Source organism: Pogona vitticeps, chromosome 4 (genome assembly GCF_051106095.1).
Source record: "Pogona vitticeps strain Pit_001003342236 chromosome 4, PviZW2.1, whole genome shotgun sequence".
NCBI lineage: Eukaryota > Metazoa > Chordata > Lepidosauria > Squamata > Agamidae > Pogona > Pogona vitticeps.
Genome location: NC_135786.1, coordinates 115,002,026 through 115,022,570, shown reverse-complemented (window position 1 = coordinate 115,022,570; position 20,545 = coordinate 115,002,026). Strand labels below are relative to the sequence as shown.

Below are 20,545 nucleotides of genomic sequence, written 5' to 3'. Positions count from 1 at the left end.
TGCTGGATTATGGAGTAAGCCAGAGAGTTCCAGAAAAACATCTACTTCTCCTTCACTGACTATGCAAAAGCCTTTGATTGTGTTGACCACAACAAACTATGGCAAGTTCTTAAAGAAATGTGAGTGCCTGACCACCTTATCTATCTCCTATGTGGGACAGGAAGCAACAGTTAGAACGGGATATGGAACAACTGATTGGTTCAAAATTGGGAACCGAGTATGGCAAGGCTGTATGTTGTCTCCCTGCTTATTTAACTTATATGTAAAAGGCTGGACTGGAGGAATCCCAAACTGGAATTAAGATTGCCGGAAGAAATATCAACAAACTCAGATACGCAGATGATACCTCTCTAATGGCAGAATGTGAGGAGGAATTAAAGAGCGCCTCCTAATGAGGGTGAAAGAGGAGAGCACAAAAACCGTCTGAAGCTCAACATCAAAAAAACTAAAATCATGGCCACTGGTCCCATCACCTCCTGGGAAATAGAAGGGGAAGATATGGAGGCAGTGACATATTTTACTTTTTTGGGCTCCATTATCACTGCAGATGGTGACAGCAGCCACGAAATTAAAAGACGCCTGCTTCTTGGGAGGAAAGCAACGACAAACCTAGACAGCATCTTAAAAAGCAGAGAAATCACCTTGCCAACAAAGGTCCGCATAGTCAAAGCTATGGTTTTTCCTGTAGTGATGTATGGAAGTGAGAGCTGGACCATAAAGAAAGTTGACCACCGAATAATTTATGCTTTTGTATTGTGCTGCTGGAGGAGGCTCTTGAGAGTCCCTGAAGCTGCAAGGAGAACAAACCTATCCATTCTAAAGGAAATCAACCCTGAGAGCTCACTGGAAGGACAGATCCTGAAGCTGAGGCTCCACTACTTTGGCATCTCATGAGAAGAGAAGATTCCCTGGAAAAGTCCCTGATATTGGGAAAGTGTGAAGGCAAGAGGAGAAGGGGACGATAGAGTACGAGATGGTTGGATAGTGTCATCAAAGCGACCAACATGAATTTGGCCCAGCTCCGGGAGGCAGTAGAAGACAGGAGGGCCTGGCGTGCTCTGGTCCATGGGATCACGAAGAGTCGGACACAACTTAACGACTAAACAACAACAATTAGAATCCAAGGGATCTGCAAAGCTGGCATTGCCTTGGGGCCATCAAGTCAGGAGGCAAGAAAGCCGCAGAGAGAATCTATTCTTCGTTCAATTTCACAGAGGTGGAACAATGTGCTGCTTTCAGAGCTACGAAGCTGTACATCAGACCTGGGCAAAGTGTGGCCCGTGGGCCACATATGGCCCATGAGCCGCTTTTGTCCAGCCCCCTGGTTGTTGCTCCAGTCCGGCCCACCCGTCGCCACTCCTGTCTGGCTTGCCTGTTGCCGTTGAGTGAGCCGGAGCTCCGGCTCCAGTCACCCAACATGGAAGTAAGCAAAACACGCGATATCTGACGCTGGGATCTCACAAGTTTTGACTGTTACTCTTGAGCTGCAGGCTGCAGAGCCTCTGGCTCAAGAGGCCGGAAGCGATCCTTGCGCAGGAGACGTGATGACGCATCACGTCGCGTGCACGGGATAGAAGACAGTTGGAGAGGAAAGCCGCGGGGCAATGGAGGACAGGTGAGTTAGCTCAGTGTCAGAGTTTTTTTCTCCCCCCCCCCCTGCGGTGGGGACAATCATAACATCACTGTTTCATTTTATTTTTAAGTAAAGTTGGTTCGACCCCCAAACACAGTTCAGATTTTTTATTTGGCCCCCCCTATAGAAATTAATTGCCCACCCCTGCTGTACATCTTAACTGCTGGTGAATGTGCTGTTAACACTATTACAGAAGTGTTTATTAAGGTTGACTGACTGGTATTACTAATTACTTCTACCCCCATCCCAAACTGAGTCATCAGTTTATTTTAATATCCAGGCCCAGTCGTTCTTCTAGTGTAGCCGGATGAGCATCTGTAGTCTCTGGTTCCTCAGACAACAACAGTGAAAGCAATGCTAGAACATGCTGGTATGAGGTAAGGGTTTATTTTAATTTTTCAACCACATGCTGAAAATACAACTCACTTTTCAAGAAAACTTATAACGTAAAAAAAAAAACCAGCTTGCATCTTTGACAGCACAAGTGGTTGTAGAGTGGAAAGGTCAAGGAATCCCCTCTCCGTGGTGGTCTTCTCTATGGTTATGCAACATGTTCCTGGATCATGGCAGCAAGAGAATGGAGGCAGCAGCTAACTTTTGATTTGGAAGCCTTTCCGGCCTCCTAGATGGGTGGCTATACCAGAAGAATGCTCTTCTGTGGGGTCTATGCCAAGCTACATCCCTTTTTTAAAATGGGTCTGAAGGATCTAAATGTTGCAGCCCAATTTTATTTGATGCTAGTCTACATGCTATATTTCACATTTTATGGTTTCAAGTGCACAGGATGTCTTTTATGGTGCTATTTTGGTTCACTGTATTCCTGATACATAAATAACGAGCATGTATGTGCATCTAGGGATGCAAACTGAACTGTTTTTATTTTGTAAACAGCCTTGAGAAGTCTGTTTTATCCTTGAAAGCAGGACAAAAGAAACAGAACTTCTTAGTACAACAAAATTTAAGAACTTAAATTTAAAAGTTAACATAAGATGGGGGAAACCAGCTATGGGATAGCATCAATAATACTGTCCAGCAACAAAAACCCACAAAATATCATTAGGAAAAACACAGGGGGTTAAAATGATGCATATATGTGTAAATCAGCACAGAGATGTAAAAAAAGGAGAAAGAGAAGAGGCTACAGCAGTCAGTCACAGAGCACATATGTTGCAGGCATAAGGCCCCAGATTCATTACCTTTAGTTAACTCCAGTTAAAAGACTGCAGGTATCAAGAAAAGGCCCCTCTCTGGGGACTTTGGAGAGCCACTGCCACCACGAAAAAGACTGCTAGAAGGACTGATGGGCTGCCTCAGAAGGCAATGCCTTGCAATGCCCAACTGGAGGGGTAAGTCTGATTTAGGATTTAGGATTTGAATTGTGAAGTATTTTCCATGTGTAAAGAAAATAGGAAGCCAAGTTCAACCTATGGATGTGGAATCCACTCGAGCAGCAAATAACATTTGCCTCTTTACTATCTTAATCCTTTTTAGAACCAGCACCCCTTTCCAAAGAAGAAAGGAGTGGCATGATTAGGCTTTACTTTTCAATCCGCCCAAGGCACTTGTATTGCCTTCTTACATAGCTGAAAGTTGCCTTCGTTGTTGTTATTCCCCCTTGAAATATGAGGTGTAATACAAAAACAACACAAAACATGTGCAATATCTTAAATACAAATGTTACTTGAAAGCCACCATATTGAGATTGACATTTTAAAGTAAGAAAGTGGGAATTCCCCACAGAAGAGATGAGACCACGGTTGTCAATCAACCCTAATCCAGACTGGCTCAGTGACCCATAAACAGAAAGCAGGAAACACAGGTGTATGATCTCACCGTCAGTCTACACATCAGTCACAAACATAACAGAAGCATATATGTGGTGTGTTATTAAAAATTAAGCATCTGTGAAACGGATAACTTTTTTTTGGTCTAGAAAAAGATATCCATTTTACAGGTGGAGTATATTAGAGAAGTTACATTTTCTTAATATACTGTTTTCAGTTAATTGTTCATAAGTAAAAGGATAGGCACAGAGGTCCTGAGATAAGAATAGTCAGCCAAGCTAGTCCTCTCCTTTAAAATAGCTAAGTAGGTCAGGCCAGTAATTCCATACACATTTTATGTCTTCTCTTTACCCACTCCGCACTACTGACAGGGAGTCTGCTATTTAACAAAACAAAACAAAAAACTGGGTCAACTGGGTCACTGAGGTACTTGGAGCTGATCCCAGAGAGGCCATGCCCTCATTCTACCCAAGACATGACATGCCTAAGGATCCACACACGCATGCACAGCAAGAAAGCAGCTGCAAGGAACAGATCAGATTTTGATTAGAAGAAATATTAAGTGAAAATGGATTTATTTCTAATGCAAAACAGCTTGGAGGGATTGTTATATGCTGAAGTGTGTCTTAAATTAAGCCACACTGTCGGTCTTTGCAGAAGGAGTGTTTACACTAGCATTTTGCCACCAGTTTGAACTATTGGTGAGCAGAGTTTGCACATCACAAGCATTGCTTGACTGTGGACATAAATGAGGAGGCTTCAAGGGCTAATCCCTTGGAAATTTTCTGGACATCTACCCTTACGTGGTTTATAAACTTTTATTTAAACACACACATACAAACCTTGACCTCCAGACCTTTTTTTTTTTTGTCATTATGGAGACAAACAGTATTCTGTCCAATTGCTCAGTGAGACTGTAAAACAGATCCTGCGTTCCAGTGTTCTGATCAATAACTGCACAGGTGAGGGGAAGCCTCCTCTTTCTTTTCTTTTCATTTCCTTTCATTTCCCTTCCATACTGATCAACTGAAGGAGAAAGGGGCAATATTTCTGTACTCTACAGTTTTAAAACTGTATTAAAATGGGCTTGATTATAACAATAATTTGATACATGAAGTGATTTGAATTTAAATGTATTAAACATTTTGTCTTTCAATAATTTGCTTTGAATTACAATAGGCCCAACCCTGATTGTCCTTCTCTCTCTAACCTCTTCTCTCTTCCTCTGAGCTTTACTGACCATGGACTTTACAGAAGTACCTGTTTTAAAAGGCCAGGCAGAACAAAGAGATTGCAGTCCTATATCTGAAATCCAGTAGTAAATCACAACTAGATTAGGCCTATTGAATCACTGAAGAATAGATGAGTCAGCTCCACCATAAATCCCACTGGTTCAATGGGCCCACTCTAGTTGTGATTTACTACTAGATTTCAGCCTATATCTTCATGGAAGTAGTTCAATGGGACCCCCAGGTCAATACAGGAGAGGAACCTGTATAGGAGGAGCAAGCCCTCCCAGGGGAGAATAGGAAGTTAGCTATAGAGTTCTCCCAGATTCTTCTCCTATCTCCTTCGTATCACAGCATGAAAGTATGGAATACCCATACCTAACTGGATGTGTTGGTTGGGAGAAGTTGTATAGATGTAGAGTAATTATATTGTTCTAGCAAAACTGTTCCCGTGGACATAACTATGGAATCAGAATAACATGTAGTTAATAAAACAAGTCACATGTGGCAGCCTCAACAATGTTTGCAAGGTACGTGGGATATTTAAAGAGTTTCCGTGCCAAACAGGAAATTGAACGCTGGTACCCTGAGTCCTAGTCTGTCGTGCTATCCACTACACTACGTTGACACTCAGTTATAAAACCACCTAGTTTTTACACACTGTTTTCCAAGGCATTTCACATCAGTACATTTACAACAATCCTAAAATAGGTCAATATCATTATAATGACTTGCTTGAGGCACTCGGTGATATCGTTGTTGAAGCACCTTTGACCTGGAGGTTTTCAACCTTACGCTTTGAATCACTGCACTACACTACCTTACTTAGCCTCTGTTCTTCCAATACAAAACCATATGTTGAGCTATTAGCAACATCTCCATTTCAAGAAGATGACACCAGCATGGAAATACCTTCTGGCTAACTGGGAGCCCCCACTTAATGGGGACATGGGAGAGGGCCTTCTCTGTCATTGTTCCCTGACTCTGGAACTCCTTCCCAGAAGAGGCCTGGCTGGACCCATCTTTGCTGTCCTTCTGCAAGCAGGCAAAGACCTTTATTTACTGGCTGTTGTTTCCCCCTTCAGTTTCTAGCAGCCCATAGAGAGAACTCCTAAAAAGGGGCTGTAATATGTTTTTGAACCTTTTTTTACCTACCATTTTTAATATTATGTCTGTTTTATTCTTTTTGATACTGTAATAATTTATTGCTTCATTAGCTTTTAACACCATTTGTTTTTAATTTTTGTAATATTAACATGGCCATACTGGGAAGCTTTTTTTTCACCACCTACTTGAAGAAATCTTCTTTGCAATAGACGCTCCCAGCTCTGGAGAAGCAGCGGTCTGCCAGCTGCATTTGGCAATCTGCACACTTGAGGCAAGAGCCGTGCCAGTGCCGGTCGAGGACTTTCAGGATGAACTTATCAAGGATGTGCTGGTTGCAGCCGGCACACTGGGGAATCTCTGGCAAGGAAAGAAAAAGAACATCATCAGCTAAGAACAAAGCAGAATAAAACTGCAGGAATGAGAAACAACAGAATAAAGTAAGCTATTTCAACATTAAAGCAAATTGATCTGTTGCTTAATTTATGGGGGTGTATGCACACTAAATAGCTGGTCAGCACAAAACTCAGTACGCCGTGAGCTGTACTGCTTGGCAGTTTACAAAATATTTCTCTGCTTTGGCTAGGATATTCTCGCTAGGATATAGGATTCACACTAATTCTACAATTTCCAGTGACTTGCCACATGAACTGACACCAGGTTTGTAGGCGCTGAGATCATTTTCTGACAAAGGATCTATTATGAAGATCCAACCCTATGACTTCCAAGAGCCAGTGTAAATTTTACACTTGCAATTACTAATGTAGGGTTTAATTGGCTGAACTGGGTCATGCACCTTCTCAACAAATGCATTTAGAGCTAATATGTGGTTTCAGCACAACCAACTGGGGAAACTGTTTTCAGACTTTCAGCTCCAGATGTGACAGCACAGGTTAAAAACCCCTTCTAATTAAATATGATCTAAACCTCTGGTTAAAGATAATATTCACTCTTTCCTTAGGAATGCTCATGAGAAAATGCATAATTAGTACTCAAAGGGATTTATTTCCTCTCTCGTTTTGAAACTGAGTTTTTGGAACTTTACTTAAAGAGTTTGGTGATGGAAGTCGCCAAAAAAAAGCTGAGACAAAGATTATTGCATATATGTGCACAGAATGATAGAGCAGCAATATCTGCTTCTAAAGCAGCTTCACTCTATCAGCACTTCCCCTGCATACCTAGGGTGCTACCTTTCTGTCTATAACAATGGCTGAAATAGAAGGAGAGGATTGTCTTTACCAGAGATAGGTTAAACTTGATGCCTTCCACTATCCTGGATGGAAGGTTTGGGAACAGGCATTATTCTGAATGTACCTGCCTATGTGGGACTGGTACACATTATTAGCCATTGCTCCCTCTATAGCCTATGCAGGGCAAAATGTCTAGTCCAGATCTTAGGGATGAATAGGAGAAGAATGCAACGTAGATCATAATTGTATTACTGTACATGCAAGTCAGGCTGGTCACCATAAAGTTTGTATGTTTTTTTTATCTGGAACAACATATTCTAGAAAAAAATCTTCAAAATGATCATGCTGTTTCATGCCCAGGATGTTGTGATTTTTAAACTGATAATCTGTGTAATTCTAACAGTGTGAGTTATAGTATAAGGTAAAGGTAAAGGTTCCTGTTGACATTTAGGCCAGTTGTGTCCGACTCTAGGGGGTTGCGCTCATCCCCATTTCCAAGCCATAGAGCCAGCGTTTTGTCTGTAGACATTTTCTGTGGTCACATGGCCAGCACGACTAGACATGGAATGCTGTTACCTTCCCACTGAGGTGGTACCTATTTATCTACTTGCATTTGCATGCTTTTGAACTGCTAGGTTGGCAGGAGCTGGGACAAGCGACAGGACCTCACTCCATCATGTGGATTTGATCTTACGACTGCTGGTCTTCTGACCTTGCAGCACAGAAGCTTCTGTGGTTTAACCCGCAGAGCCACCACGTCCCTCTGACTTATAGTATACAATTAAGTAATTGTCTACATACTGCTTGCAATTGTCAAAAGACTATACACAAATAAAATTGTTAATTACTTAAGCATAACTAGCACATCAGGGCAAATATTCTGCCTTTCTTTCTCGTGGACATACTCTTGTTCAATGTTCAGCAGGGAAAAATGCATTTCATTCTTTTGCAGGACCGTTACAATATGTATCCACCTATATACATGAATTGCAGTCCAAAGCTAAAGTACCGCTACTCAGTACTCTCACATTGGTTCAGTTATGGGAGATTAGAACTCCTCTTCAGTCTTTGTCAGAGTGCCCCTAGACATTATGTGAGAAAGAGGGGCAAAGAGGGTTGGGGTTACAGGTTAATCCCACTGTGCAATTTCCCTAATTAAATTTCTTCCACAGTTGCTAATTGCCCATGGACAAAACATTTTTTACAGATACTAGTGTATTATCTATATTTTTTCTCTTCACAGGAAATAGGAGTGAGGTTTATAATTTAAATGGACAAATGGCTCAAGGAGAAGACCTGCTCATGCAATGTCTTTGTCCAGATCTTAGTCATTTCAAAAACCACTGGCCATAAATTGTGGGTTTCCTGCACTCATTGTTTGCTTCTTTGCCGATCAGATTGAGGGTTCATGTGTTTATATATCCTTCTTACACAGCAGCTGATCTGTTTGAAGCAGGCATGTAGCTTACTTTGTGTAATAGTCTGGAATGGATTGAAACAAGGCTCTTTTTTTACTCATGCACTGTTTTGGAAACCTAGCATCATTCCTGCTCTGGCAGTATCACGCAGTGTGCAGGTCCTGCCCAAGTCCCGTGATTATTGTGCTGTGATGAATTATTCATAAAACTGTGAATCCTCAAAATATTTTAAGATATTGTACAAAGAACTGCAAATTGGAAGTCAGGAGATCTAGAAAGTCTACAACTATAATTATTTTCCTTTTTGAAAAAATAAGAGTTTTGCAATAAAATAGTTTGTGCTAGAAACTTGAAAAAAAAGTTGTAGAAACAGGTACTGGTGCAGCTCATGAAAAATGGTACAGCAAAAAAGCATATAAATAAATAAATAAATAAAACTGAGGAAGAACTAGACAAAGCAACAACCCTCCACCCATCCCTATTTCTGCATTCTGAATTTTGAACATTAAATGACAAATCTATTCTTTTTTCCTTTCCTACAAATGTGTGAATCTCTGCTACAGATGAAAGCTGGGATGTACAGGGGTCTAAGCCAGTAAACTATGGCGAGGTCGGCTTAATAATAATAGGAAGCCTTGGAAGCTACTAGTTAGGGCAAGAACGGACAAAATGCCATTTCAGGGCCACATGCAATCCAAGGCCCCTCTCTAGCCCTCAGATTTAATTGCTCACATAACAAACGGCACCTTCGGAAGCCGCTGGAAGGTGCTCTTTGTTGCGAGTTGTATTTGCAGCCTCCTGTGCCGTCTGTAGCTTGTTTGGCTGAGAGGGCCTTTTCTGAGCTGGAGTGATTGTCTATATCCAACACTAACCAATTGTTGTTTTTCCCCCCAGACTTCTGAATTCAAAAAGAGCCCTGCCTCTCTGCTGAGTGCTCTTTCCTTTCCTTTCCTGGTTTGGAGGCAGTTGTTTGTTTGCTGTTTATCTCTTAATTTAGTGACTAAGTGTGCAGTAAAGAAAGCCGCATACACAAGTCTGTAATTACAAGCAAATATAAGTAAAAAACTTTTTTTGTTCTTTCTCCTACAAATGTTCCAGAGTGAGTTGTTGAGACTTGTGCCAGTTATTGAGAAAGGGGTGGACTATCTGGGGAACTTATATCTATTCTCGTCTATGGATTTCTATACTTCTACTGTGTAATGAAAAGGGAATTTATCAGAAATGTAAAACTCTTCACACAATTTGCCACTTAATTGAAGTCCGTCCTCTGCCCAAGACTCCTTTGACCAAGAAAGGACTTTTGGAGATATTAGGAGTGATCAGCATACACAAACATAATACATATATTGAAATTGGAAAGGAATGCAAACGTAAAAATTTTTGCCCGAACCCTGCACACCCATAACATCTGCACTATAAGCCATATGTTTTCCATTCCTACTTTAAAATGAAAGTTGTACCAAAAAAGAAGTTTATATGGGAGCCAATTAAATGTTTTAATTAAATAAAAAAGCATTACTTTTTATGACACTATTATGGTTTGTAGTTGTTAGTAGGGCAGGACACTGTTATGACTGCTCTTATTTCACAAGTTTCCTATTTTGCCTCTGCCACCACCTCCCTTCTCGAGTCCCCAAATTATTAGTTTATTTGGTTAATACTGTGCTGAGCCACATGCTTCAGACAATAGCCAGGAGTAACAAATATAGTAGCAACTACCTCTAAAATCCTCTCCACATGCATTGCCTCTTCCAACAGCCTTCCCTTGCCGAATCTCCTTGCCTCCTTTGAGTTGGGCAGACATCACTGTGACAAACCCAGACCTACTGGGATCTGCCACACTTTCACTAAGCTGCCACCAACCATTCCCTTTAAGAAGTCACACAGACCAGGGATGGATTTTTCAAACAATAAAAAGAATAAGGTTTATTTTAAATACACACAGGGAAAAATAAACAATCAGGTAACTAAGATAAAGTAACGTGGCTTAGTTTCATTCATTCATGCACACAGTTTGGTTCACACAGAACCCTTAACTTAAAGCACAGACCCTGAACCTATCAGTTCTGGCTAACCAACAGACACCTGAACCTATCAGGTTGGTACTCTGACACACAGTAGTACCCTGTCTGACACACAGACTCCCACAACAGCTTCTTCTTCCCAGCTGCTGCTTCGTCACATCCCAGTGTCTCCCAGTGTCTCCTAAACTCTCCACACACGCTCCACATATATATACAGTACAGCCCCTCCTCCTGATGTCCCGCCTTCCACTCCCCATAGGATGGAACTTTCCCTCCAAACCCATGACAGACAGGTAACACCAGTGCTGTATGTAACACCTCCCCTCTTTATAAGTTGTTTTGTAGGGGGAAAGCTAAGGTGCTTTTCACCAAAAAACAACCTGTATAAAATACACACCAACAGTTATACATCCAATATCATACTTACTTATACTTACACTCTAAGTTAACCATAGCAAATAGGCATTTAAACATTTAACATATACATTACATCAATTTACCTTTATTCATACCAACCAATTCAAAAACAGGTACATTTTACTTTTTGTCATCATTATATACACATAGTCCATGTTCTTTCGCCGTCTTCATTCTTCAGGTCTTCTTGATAAGGCGTCAGCAACACAGTTCACTGACCCTCTGACCACCTTCACTTCAAAGTCATAGTCCTGTAGGTTTAAAGCCCACCTCATAAGTTTACTATTGTGGGTTTTCATTGTCTTTAACCATTGTAATGGTGAATGGTCAGTACACAGAATAAAATGTCTTCCCCAGATGTAAGGCTTGGCCTTCTGGATCGCGTAGACTATGGCCAAACACTCCTTCTCCACGGTTGCCAAATGTCTCTCACCTTTTTGAAGTTTCCTACTCAGGTAGGACACTGGATGCTGGTCACCATTCTCATCCTCCTGGCACAGAACTGCTCCTACCCCGCTGTTAGACGCATCGGTGTAGATGATGAACTCCCGGTCGAAGTCTGGAGCACGCAGGACAGGATAGTTGATTAACGCCTCCTTCAACCTCTGGAACGCCGCCTCACAGTCGCTGGTCCACGGGATGCGGTCATCAGCCGTCTTCCTCGTCAGATCGGTCAGCGGAGCCGCAATCTCGCTAAACCTCGGGATGAACTTTCTGTAGTAGCCCACCAACCCAAGAAATGATTTGACTTTTTTCTTGGTGTTGGGTCTAGGCCAATCACGAACAGCTTCTATTTTGGCCTCCAGGGGTTTTATCATTCCTCCCCCTACCATGTGACCCAAGTATTTTATTTCTGGGCTACCCAGCTGACACTTGCTGGCCTTTACTGTTAGCCCTGCTGCACTTAACCTCTGCAGCACTAACTCCAGGTGTATCAGGTGATCTTTCCAGGTATTACTGAAGATCCCTATGTCGTCAATGTAGGCCACTGTAAAGTCACTGAGCCCTGCCAAGGTCTGGTCCATCAGCCTTTGGAATGTGGCTGGTGCATTTCTGAGACCAAAGCTCAGGACTCGAAACTCATAGAGACCAAAAGGGCTGCAAAAGGCAGTCTTTTCTTGATCCCTGGGATCAATTCTTAATTGCCAATATCCCTTTACCAGGTCCAATGATGAGATGAACCGACAACCCCCTATGGTTTCAATCAGGTTGTCTAGCCTGGGCATTGGGTAGGCATCAGGAGTGGTTACACGGTTTAATTTCCTGTAATCGACACAAAACCTAATGCTCCCATCAGGCTTGTCCACAAGGACTATCGGAGAGGACCAAGGACTAGACGAGGGGACGATTATGTTCTCCCTCAGCATCTCGTCCAGCTCCTTCCGCACCTTGTCCCTATAGGGTCCCGTTACTCGGTATGGGGATACTGCCTGCGGGGGTGCATCCCCTGTGTGGATCCGATGCATCACTCCCTTCACTATCCCCGGCTTGTTGGAAAACACCTGTTGATATTTACTAAGCAGCATTTTTAGTTCTTGCTGCTGGTCTTGGGTGAGTGCAGGACTGATCTTTACCTCCTCTGGGTTGTATTTTACTTCCCCTCTACCCTCCCAGAAGGGTAATTCAGCTTCCTCACTCTCAGCTGCTTTTATCGCGAATAAAACCCTCTGTTCCCCTCTGTAGTAGGGTTTTAGGGCATTCACATGAACCACCCTCCTTGCTTGGTTCTCCTCCTGCTCTATTAGGTAGTTCAGGTCTGACATCTTGGAAATGACCCTATATGGTCCTGCCCATTTGAGCTGCAGTTTATTCTCTCTGCAGGGCCTAAGCCAAAGCACTTCCTCCCCTGGGTCAAAGTGCCTCTCTCTAGCTTTGTGGTCATACCATGTTTTCTGTCTGACCTTCTGAGCTTGCAGGTTTTCTGCTGCCAGCTCTAGATTTCTCCTTAGGTCATTCATCAAGGTGTCTATGTAAGTCACAACGTCTTGTGGGTCATCCTGGGTGATCTGCTCCCAATTTTGTTTGATCAAATCAAGGGGCCCTTTCACCCTTCTCCCAAATAAAAGTTCAAATGGACTGAACCCGGTACTGGCTTGTGGCACTGATCGATAAGCAAACAAAAGGGATTGCAGCTTCTGGTCCCAATTGTTTGGATTCTCTGCCAAGTAAGCCCTAATCATGCGCATTAGAGTCCCATTGAACTTCTCAGTTAACCCATTACTTTCAGGATGATAGGCAGTGGTTTCCTTGTGCTTAATTCCACAGATTTGCCATAAGCGTTTCATGAGCTTTGATGTGAACGATGCGCCCAAATCTGTGATTATCTCTGAGGCAAATCCCATCCTGGACATATACCCCACCAAAGCATCGGCCACTGTGTTAGTTTCAATGTTAGTCAAGGGTATGGCTTCAGGATACCTTGTGGCATGGTCCACAATTGTTAGAATGAACCTGTTCCCCCTCTTTGTGGCCTTGGGCAAAGGTCCCACAATATCCACCCCTATGCATTTGAACGGAGTGTCAATCACAGGCAAAGGGCACAACTTTGCTTTGGTCCTATCGCGGTTATTCCCCTGCCTTTGACACACATCACATTGTTTACAGAACTCCCTGATCTGCTTCCCTATGTCAGGCCAGTAGAAATTCTGTGTGATTCTCTGCTGTGTTTTGTTCACCCCTAAGTGTGCAGCAAACATGTCAGAGTGACCCCTTTGTAAAATCATGGGGCGATACTTTTCAGGTACCACCAGCTGACTTCTGATCCCATCTCCCCCTTTTGAGATATTCCTCAGGGTTTCTCTATATAAAATCCCCTTTTTCTCCAGAAATCTCACTGGGGTTTCAGGTGTTAGCTGGGCGTCAGTCACCTGTTCAAAACACGTTTGGAGAGTGGCGTCTGCCTTCTGCTCCTGTCCAAACCTGCTGTCTGTGGTTAAGGTTTCCACCACAGCTTCTGAACTCCCCTCTGCTTCCGTCTCTGGCTCATCATTACCCCCCTGAACTGTCCCTGTGGTGGCTTGTGAGCGTGTAATCACTAGCACCCGTTTCACATGTTCAGCCAGGTCATTTCCCACGAGCACGGCTGCTGGCAGAGTCGATGAAATCGCTAGCCTCCAAACTCCCCTCCAGCCTTGAAAGTCGACAGGTACCTCTGCTACTGGCAGAGAGATTACCTGCCCCTCAATCCCTGCCACCTTCATGCTCTCATTTGGGATTATATACTCCCTAGGAATAATATCTGGATGGCACAGGGTTACCTGGGAACAAGTGTCCCGCAGCCCCCTATACTGATGGTCAAGTATTCCTACATCCACTCCTGCTGTCTCAAACAACTGAGAATCTGTTTTTATCAGCAAGCAGCGCTTTACCTCCACAAGAGGACCATTTTCCTCAGCCTGATCAGCAGAGGTAGCTGTTCCAGACTGAGTAGCCATGGCAACAGGCTCCCTCAGCGACACTGAGCCTTGCTCTTTCTGGACACAGAACACAGCTTTTGGCTTGGTCCCACTAGAATTCTGAGGCACCATTCCTTTTAGCTGCTTTAATTTCTCACACTCTGAGATTAGATGACCCTTTCCCTGACAGAAATAACATTTTCTGGTGTATTTTGATTCTCTCTCATCTTGTTTTGGTTTTCCCTCCAAAATCTGAGGTCTTGGTTTCATGTCTGAGGGCTTCCCTTCACCATGGGCCCCTCCCCCTTGCTGGCTTTTCCCTGGTCCCTGAGAGTACTTGCTGTAGGTTTCTTTGGGTTTACCCACAGATTTCCCCTCACCCAAGGGCTTTCTTATTTGGGAAATAAAATCTGCGATCTCTGCGGCTGCTGCCACAGATTTCGGTTTCCTTTCCCTCACCTGGAATTTCAATTCCCCATGCAGGACTGAATAGAACTGTTCCAGTGCTATCAAATCTTTAAGCTGCTCATAGGTCTCTGTCCCCTCCTGCGATAGCCATTTCTCAAGCAGCCTCACCAATTGGGCCCCCACTTGGGTAAAAGTCTGTTCTGGTTTCTTGGTGAGGGACCTGAGTCTTTGTCTCAGCTGCTCTGCATTTATCCCATGTCTGGCAAACACCAGTTTTTTAAACTCTTCAAAATCTTTCATCAGTTCCTCAGGCATCTCGGCATAAACCTCAGCCAGGCTACCACTGATTAAAGACCGCATGATGGTCATCTTCTCAGTTTCCCTCACTGAGAAGTCCACAAACGCTCTTTCCACTAAGGAAAAGAACACCTCAGGACAATCTCCCTTGTGGTACACAGGGAATTTCTTCAGGTCAGCCTTAGACAGTTGGCCTCCCTCAGAATCCCTATTGTTATTATTGTTCTGGTTCATCAGTTCCAGTTTTCTTAATTCAAACGCCATTTTCTCTCTCTCCAATGCCAATTCAAATTGTCTCTGTTTCTCCCTTTCCTCCCTTCTTTCTCTCTCTAATCTTTCTTCTCTTTCCCTTTCCTCCATTTCAAATTGCCTCATCCTCAGTTCATGCTGTTGGGCTATGAGCAATTTTCTGAGTTCTGGGTTCTGCTCTCCTGTGCTGTCACCCTGCACTGAGCCAAATTCATCCTCAGAACCTTGGTCAATCTGGGGGTCTTTCACTTCACTCATTTCTGCCATCTGGCTTCGAGTCAAGGGCATAATCCCCCCTCAGAACAGGCTGCTTTAAAAAGTCAAGCCTCAGAATAAAACGACCACTTTTTTCCTTCTTGCCTCAGAACCAGCTTTCCCTAGAGATTGCTGCTGTTCTTCAGCACTAACTTGCAACAGTATCGAGTCAGAGCCTACCCCCCTCTGCTGGGCCTCTCAGCTGGCAAGCTAGATCACTGTTACTACGCAGTTTTGCCTCAGCTTTTTCCCGCCAAAACTAGGCTGCCTCAGAGCACCTTAATCTAAGTCTCCCCAGTTGGCACGTTCTTCTACTAGCGCACCTCCCCGTGAGGTACACCTAGAAGATTACCTACGCGCCTCAGACTGTTCCTGACTAGACCCCCCTTGCTCTGGGCACACTTGCCAAGGCTTTGCTGGACCACTGGACAACTGGACCAGTCGTATCCCACACGCTGGACACCAATCAATGTGACAAACCCAGACCTACTGGGATCTGCCACACTTTCACTAAGCTGCCACCAACCATTCCCTTTAAGAAGTCACACAGACCAGGGATGGATTTTTCAAACAATAAAAAGAATAAGGTTTATTTTAAATACACACAGGGAAAAATAAACAATCAGGTAACTAAGATAAAGTAACGTGGCTTAGTTTCATTCATTCATGCACACAGTTTGGTTCACACAGAACCCTTAACTTAAAGCACAGACCCTGAACCTATCAGTTCTGGCTAACCAACAGACACCTGAACCTATCAGGTTGGTACTCTGACACACAGTAGTACCCTGTCTGACACACAGACTCCCACAACAGCTTCTTCTTCCCAGCTGCTGCTTCGTCACATCCCAGTGTCTCCCAGTGTCTCCTAAACTCTCCACACACGCTCCACATATATATACAGTACAGCCCCTCCTCCTGATGTCCCGCCTTCCACTCCCCATAGGATGGAACTTTCCCTCCAAACCCATGACAGACAGGTAACACCAGTGCTGTATTGGGCAGACATCACTTTTCTTTTTTTACTGGACCAACTCTACTATACCACCTTTGACAAAAATATGAAGCAGATATTTAACAGATGACTATTCTATTGCTTCTGATTTCTTGGCTGCATGCCCATTTGGTTTGAAGACTGAACCAGTGCTCAATGAAGGAACTAGAAAAAATAATAAGGATGTGTCATTGGAGACCAAGATAATGCACACTCTTACATTCCTGATCACCATGTTACGGATATGAAAGCTGGACAGTAGAGAAAGCGGATGGAAAAAGAATGGATTCATTCAAAATGTGGTGCTGGAGGAGAACTTTGCAGATACCCCAGACTGCAGGAAATAAGTGGGTCCTGAATCAAATCAAGCCTCAACTGTCTTTGGAGGCAAAAATGTTGAAAGTGAGGCCGCCCTACTTTGGGCACATCATGAGAAGGCAGGATTTCTCTGGAAAAGATTATAATGCTGGGGAAGGTTGATGGCAACAGGCAAACAGGAAGGCCAAATACAAGATGGTTTGACTCTCTAAAGGAACCACAGGCTTGAATATATATGAGCAGGGCTGTTGAGGACGGCTCATTTTGGAGATCTCATTCATAGGGTCACCATATGTTAGAGGTGAATTGACAGCACACAACTACAATTTTGTTGTTATTACCCTGTTTCCCTGAAAATAAGACCTGACCTGAAAATAAGCCGTAGTATGATTTTTCAAAATGCTCGTAATATAAGCCCTACCCCCCAAAATAAGACCCAGTTAAGAGAAACCCTACCCTCCACCATTGTGCAGCAACCAGAAGATGACATAGCTGTATTTGAATATCACATTTTTCTGTTTATAAGATGACCAATGTATAAAATGACCCCCCTTTTCTAACCCTAAATTAGAAAAAGCAGGGATTAAAGGGCTCCCATTTTGCTAAGCCCGATGCCTTGACAAAAGGCAAGGAAAGCAGCTGTCAAAGTGACTGCTGTTTTTCCTTGCCTTTTGAGAAGGCGTTGAGCTTAGCAAAAAGGAAGGGAGCAATGCCAGTGGTAAAGAGCTGCCTTCCATGTATAAAATGACCCTCAATTTTTTCTCAAATTATTTCAGGAAAAAGTGTCGTTTTATACACGGATACGGTAAAAAAATCCCCTGAAAATAAGCCCTAGTACATTTTTGGAGCAAAAAATAATATAAAACCCTGCCTTATTTTCAGATAAACATGGTAGTTTCACATCAGGAAAACATCATCTGCTAAATTTGTGTGTGTGCAACAGCAATTACTAAAAGGCCAAAGAGCCAAGCTAGTTGAAAGGATCAACAAAAATTCCTCCTTTAGAGGAATTTATTTGGGGGAACACACAAAGACAAGTAGAGAGTGAAGGCAGCACCATTTTTCCTGTCAGTCATTGTGAGAGTGGCTTGTTTCACCCATTGGTCTCCTTTGGCTCTCTGAAGCAACAAGTATCACAGAAACGCCAGATGATCCATACAGTACAAACCCTGCAAGGCTTCTTGAGAAAGTGAGGTGGAATGGAAAGGGTCCCTACAAAAGAACACGCTGTGCAATTAGTTATAAACATATATGGGATAGGCTTGCCAAAACTGAGGTGAAATGGTGAGCTGTGGCAAAATCAGCTGGAGAAAATACAGCCTTGCACACTTGTCCTCAAACGCTGGGTGTCCACAGGGTCCATACCCTGTTTATTTCTTTATTTCTATGGCTATGTTTCCCCCCCCCTCCACCCCTCAATCCTTGGGACTGCCCCTTCTGTCTTCCTGTTCCTTTGTTTGCTGCCTTTCCCCTCCCTTCCATTTTTTGCCCCCCAAAGAAGATATAGATGTAAAGATGTGGCTCCACACTATATAAAAGGAAAGAACCAAAGCAGGTACTGTAAGTAAAATGTTGTTGTTCCTTTAATCAAGATTTATCCAGATTACTCCATTTTCACTTTTTTTTTAACATCAAAAGGAGAATAACAAAATTCCAAATCCCTTCAATCAGCCATTTTTCTGTCTTTTGTGACCACAGTACTGATTACCTGACAGGATACCATTTTATAAGGCAGACCAGTAAAATACTGGTTTGCTTGTTGACTCTGTCTGTGTATAAGCTGCCTGACTGGAGGCAGAATAGGTTATACAGATGTGCATAGCTGTATGTTCATCTCTATTTCTCTCTGCTTATAGTTCCAAATAATGGAAGGTGTTGTAAAATTCTGCCAAGGGAGATTACCCAGTAAAAGCAATGTACATAAATTCTGATATACATCCCTACAAGAAGATTGATTTCTGAGCAAGCAGCCTACAGAGCAGGCATGGTGTAATATTGTAAGCAATGTTTATGCATCAGAGCCTCTCCCCATTCCCCCTGCTTTTTTCCCCCATTCCTTTTTTTGCTATCCTTTTGGTTAGCTCTGGAATGGCAGGAGAGACTGACTCACAATAAATATCAAGGATTTGTTGCCTTTTAACACCACTACAAATCCTTTGGATGACCAGGAAAGGCTTCTCAGAAGCAAGAGCGATGGAACCTATTGTACTGAAATCCAAATGAAACAACCAAGCTGATTGGCTTATTTATTGAGGAGCATCCTATTGCTGGAGATAGACACGAGGTCTCAAGTTAATCGAGGGTGGAGGGATAGCCCCACAGCTGCACCCTCACTGCATTCACAGCCAAGTATCATCTCCACTTACAGAATCTGTAGGGATTTTTAGTGCACCGAAAAGATGCAAATCACATTTGATTAGAAGTAAGGATGGGGGAAATGAATATATGCACCCTAGGAAACAAAATACACCCTTTATCATAAAACATTCAGCTCACACAAACAACACCCTCCAACACCAAACATAGAGGCACCAGCCATCAGGACATGGGGCTTTCTCCCCAAATCATTTAAAAATATACTATAGGATTTTAAAACCATCAGGTGAACCACAGCCTTCAGAGTCTTCCAGACATAAATGCAATTCCGGTTTTCACATTACCGGTTTTATTCTCAGTGGCACCCAGAGAGAAGTTTCTTTTCAGACGTGCTGCTGCCTGAGTTTAACTGGGTTTGTAGTACAGTACAAAAATATAATGGTCATTTTCACAGAGCATCCAGATGAGCATGAAAGCATTTAATGCTTTTATCATACTGTTAATGTTAATACTGAATCTTTATCATATAGATGAAAAAGGCTTTTATAAAACAAATGAGTATTCTAGTCAACTACATGTCACATTCATATTACAAACTCCATTAAGACTCATGTTCACTTTATCCATTTGTTATATTTTTATCCTAGTTGTCCTCTGAAATATTCAGGATGATGTACATGATTTCATTCTCTCCTACATTTTATCTTCACAGCAACCCGTGACAGGGGCAGGAGGGTGAGCTGAGAGATAATGATCAGCTCAAGGTCACTCAGGGAACTTCATGGCTCACCACACCACATGGTGTGTCCTGAGATTTTTCAGTTAGCGAGCAAGAAGCAGCCTTAGGAGGTGGCAAGGATCTGTTGCTGCTTTTGTGAGGATGGGCCTTGAAAATGAGGCTAGTCAAGTATCATCTAAACCAAATCCCTTATGAAAACACAGCAGAAGTGAAGAACAGATTTAAGAAACTCGATTTGGTGGACAGAGTGCCTGAAGAACTTTGGATAGAGGCTCGTAACATTGTACAGGAGGCAGCAACAAAAACCATCCCAAGAAAAGGAAATCCAAGAAAGCAAACTGGCTGTCCAACAAGGCCTAACAAATAGCAGAGAAGAGAAGGGAAACAAAATGCAAGGGAAATAGGGAAAGTTACAGAAAACTGAATGCTGACTTCCAAAGAATAGCAAAGAGAGACAAGATGGCCTTCTTAAATGAACAGTGCAAAGAAATAGAGGACAATAACAGAAAGGGAAAAACCCAGAGATCAGTTCAAGAAAACTGAAGATATTAAAGGAACCTTTTGTGCAAAGAAGGATATGATAAAGGACAAAAATGGCAGGGATATAACAGAACCAGAAGACATCAAGAAGAGGTGGCAAGAATACACAGAGGAATTATACCAGAAAGATCTGGAAGTCCCGGACAACCCAGATAGTGTGGTTGCTGACCTAGAGTCAGACATCCTGGAGAGCAAAATCAAGTGGGCCTTAGAAAGCATGGCTAACAACAAGGCC

The 20,545-nt window shown here is 42.9% G+C and overlaps 1 protein-coding gene across 1 annotated transcript in view; it reads right to left on the bottom strand.

Moving 5' to 3' along the window:
* The window catches only part of LHX4 (LIM homeobox 4), a 97,606-nt gene that overhangs the window by 40,663 nt on the left and 36,398 nt on the right, over positions 1 to 20,545 (bottom strand). Inside the window, exon 2 of the mRNA XM_020789720.3 lies at positions 5,939 to 6,110. Coding sequence (XP_020645379.2) covers positions 5,939 to 6,110 — 172 coding nt within the window. The remainder of the gene's footprint in view (positions 1 to 5,938; positions 6,111 to 20,545) is intronic.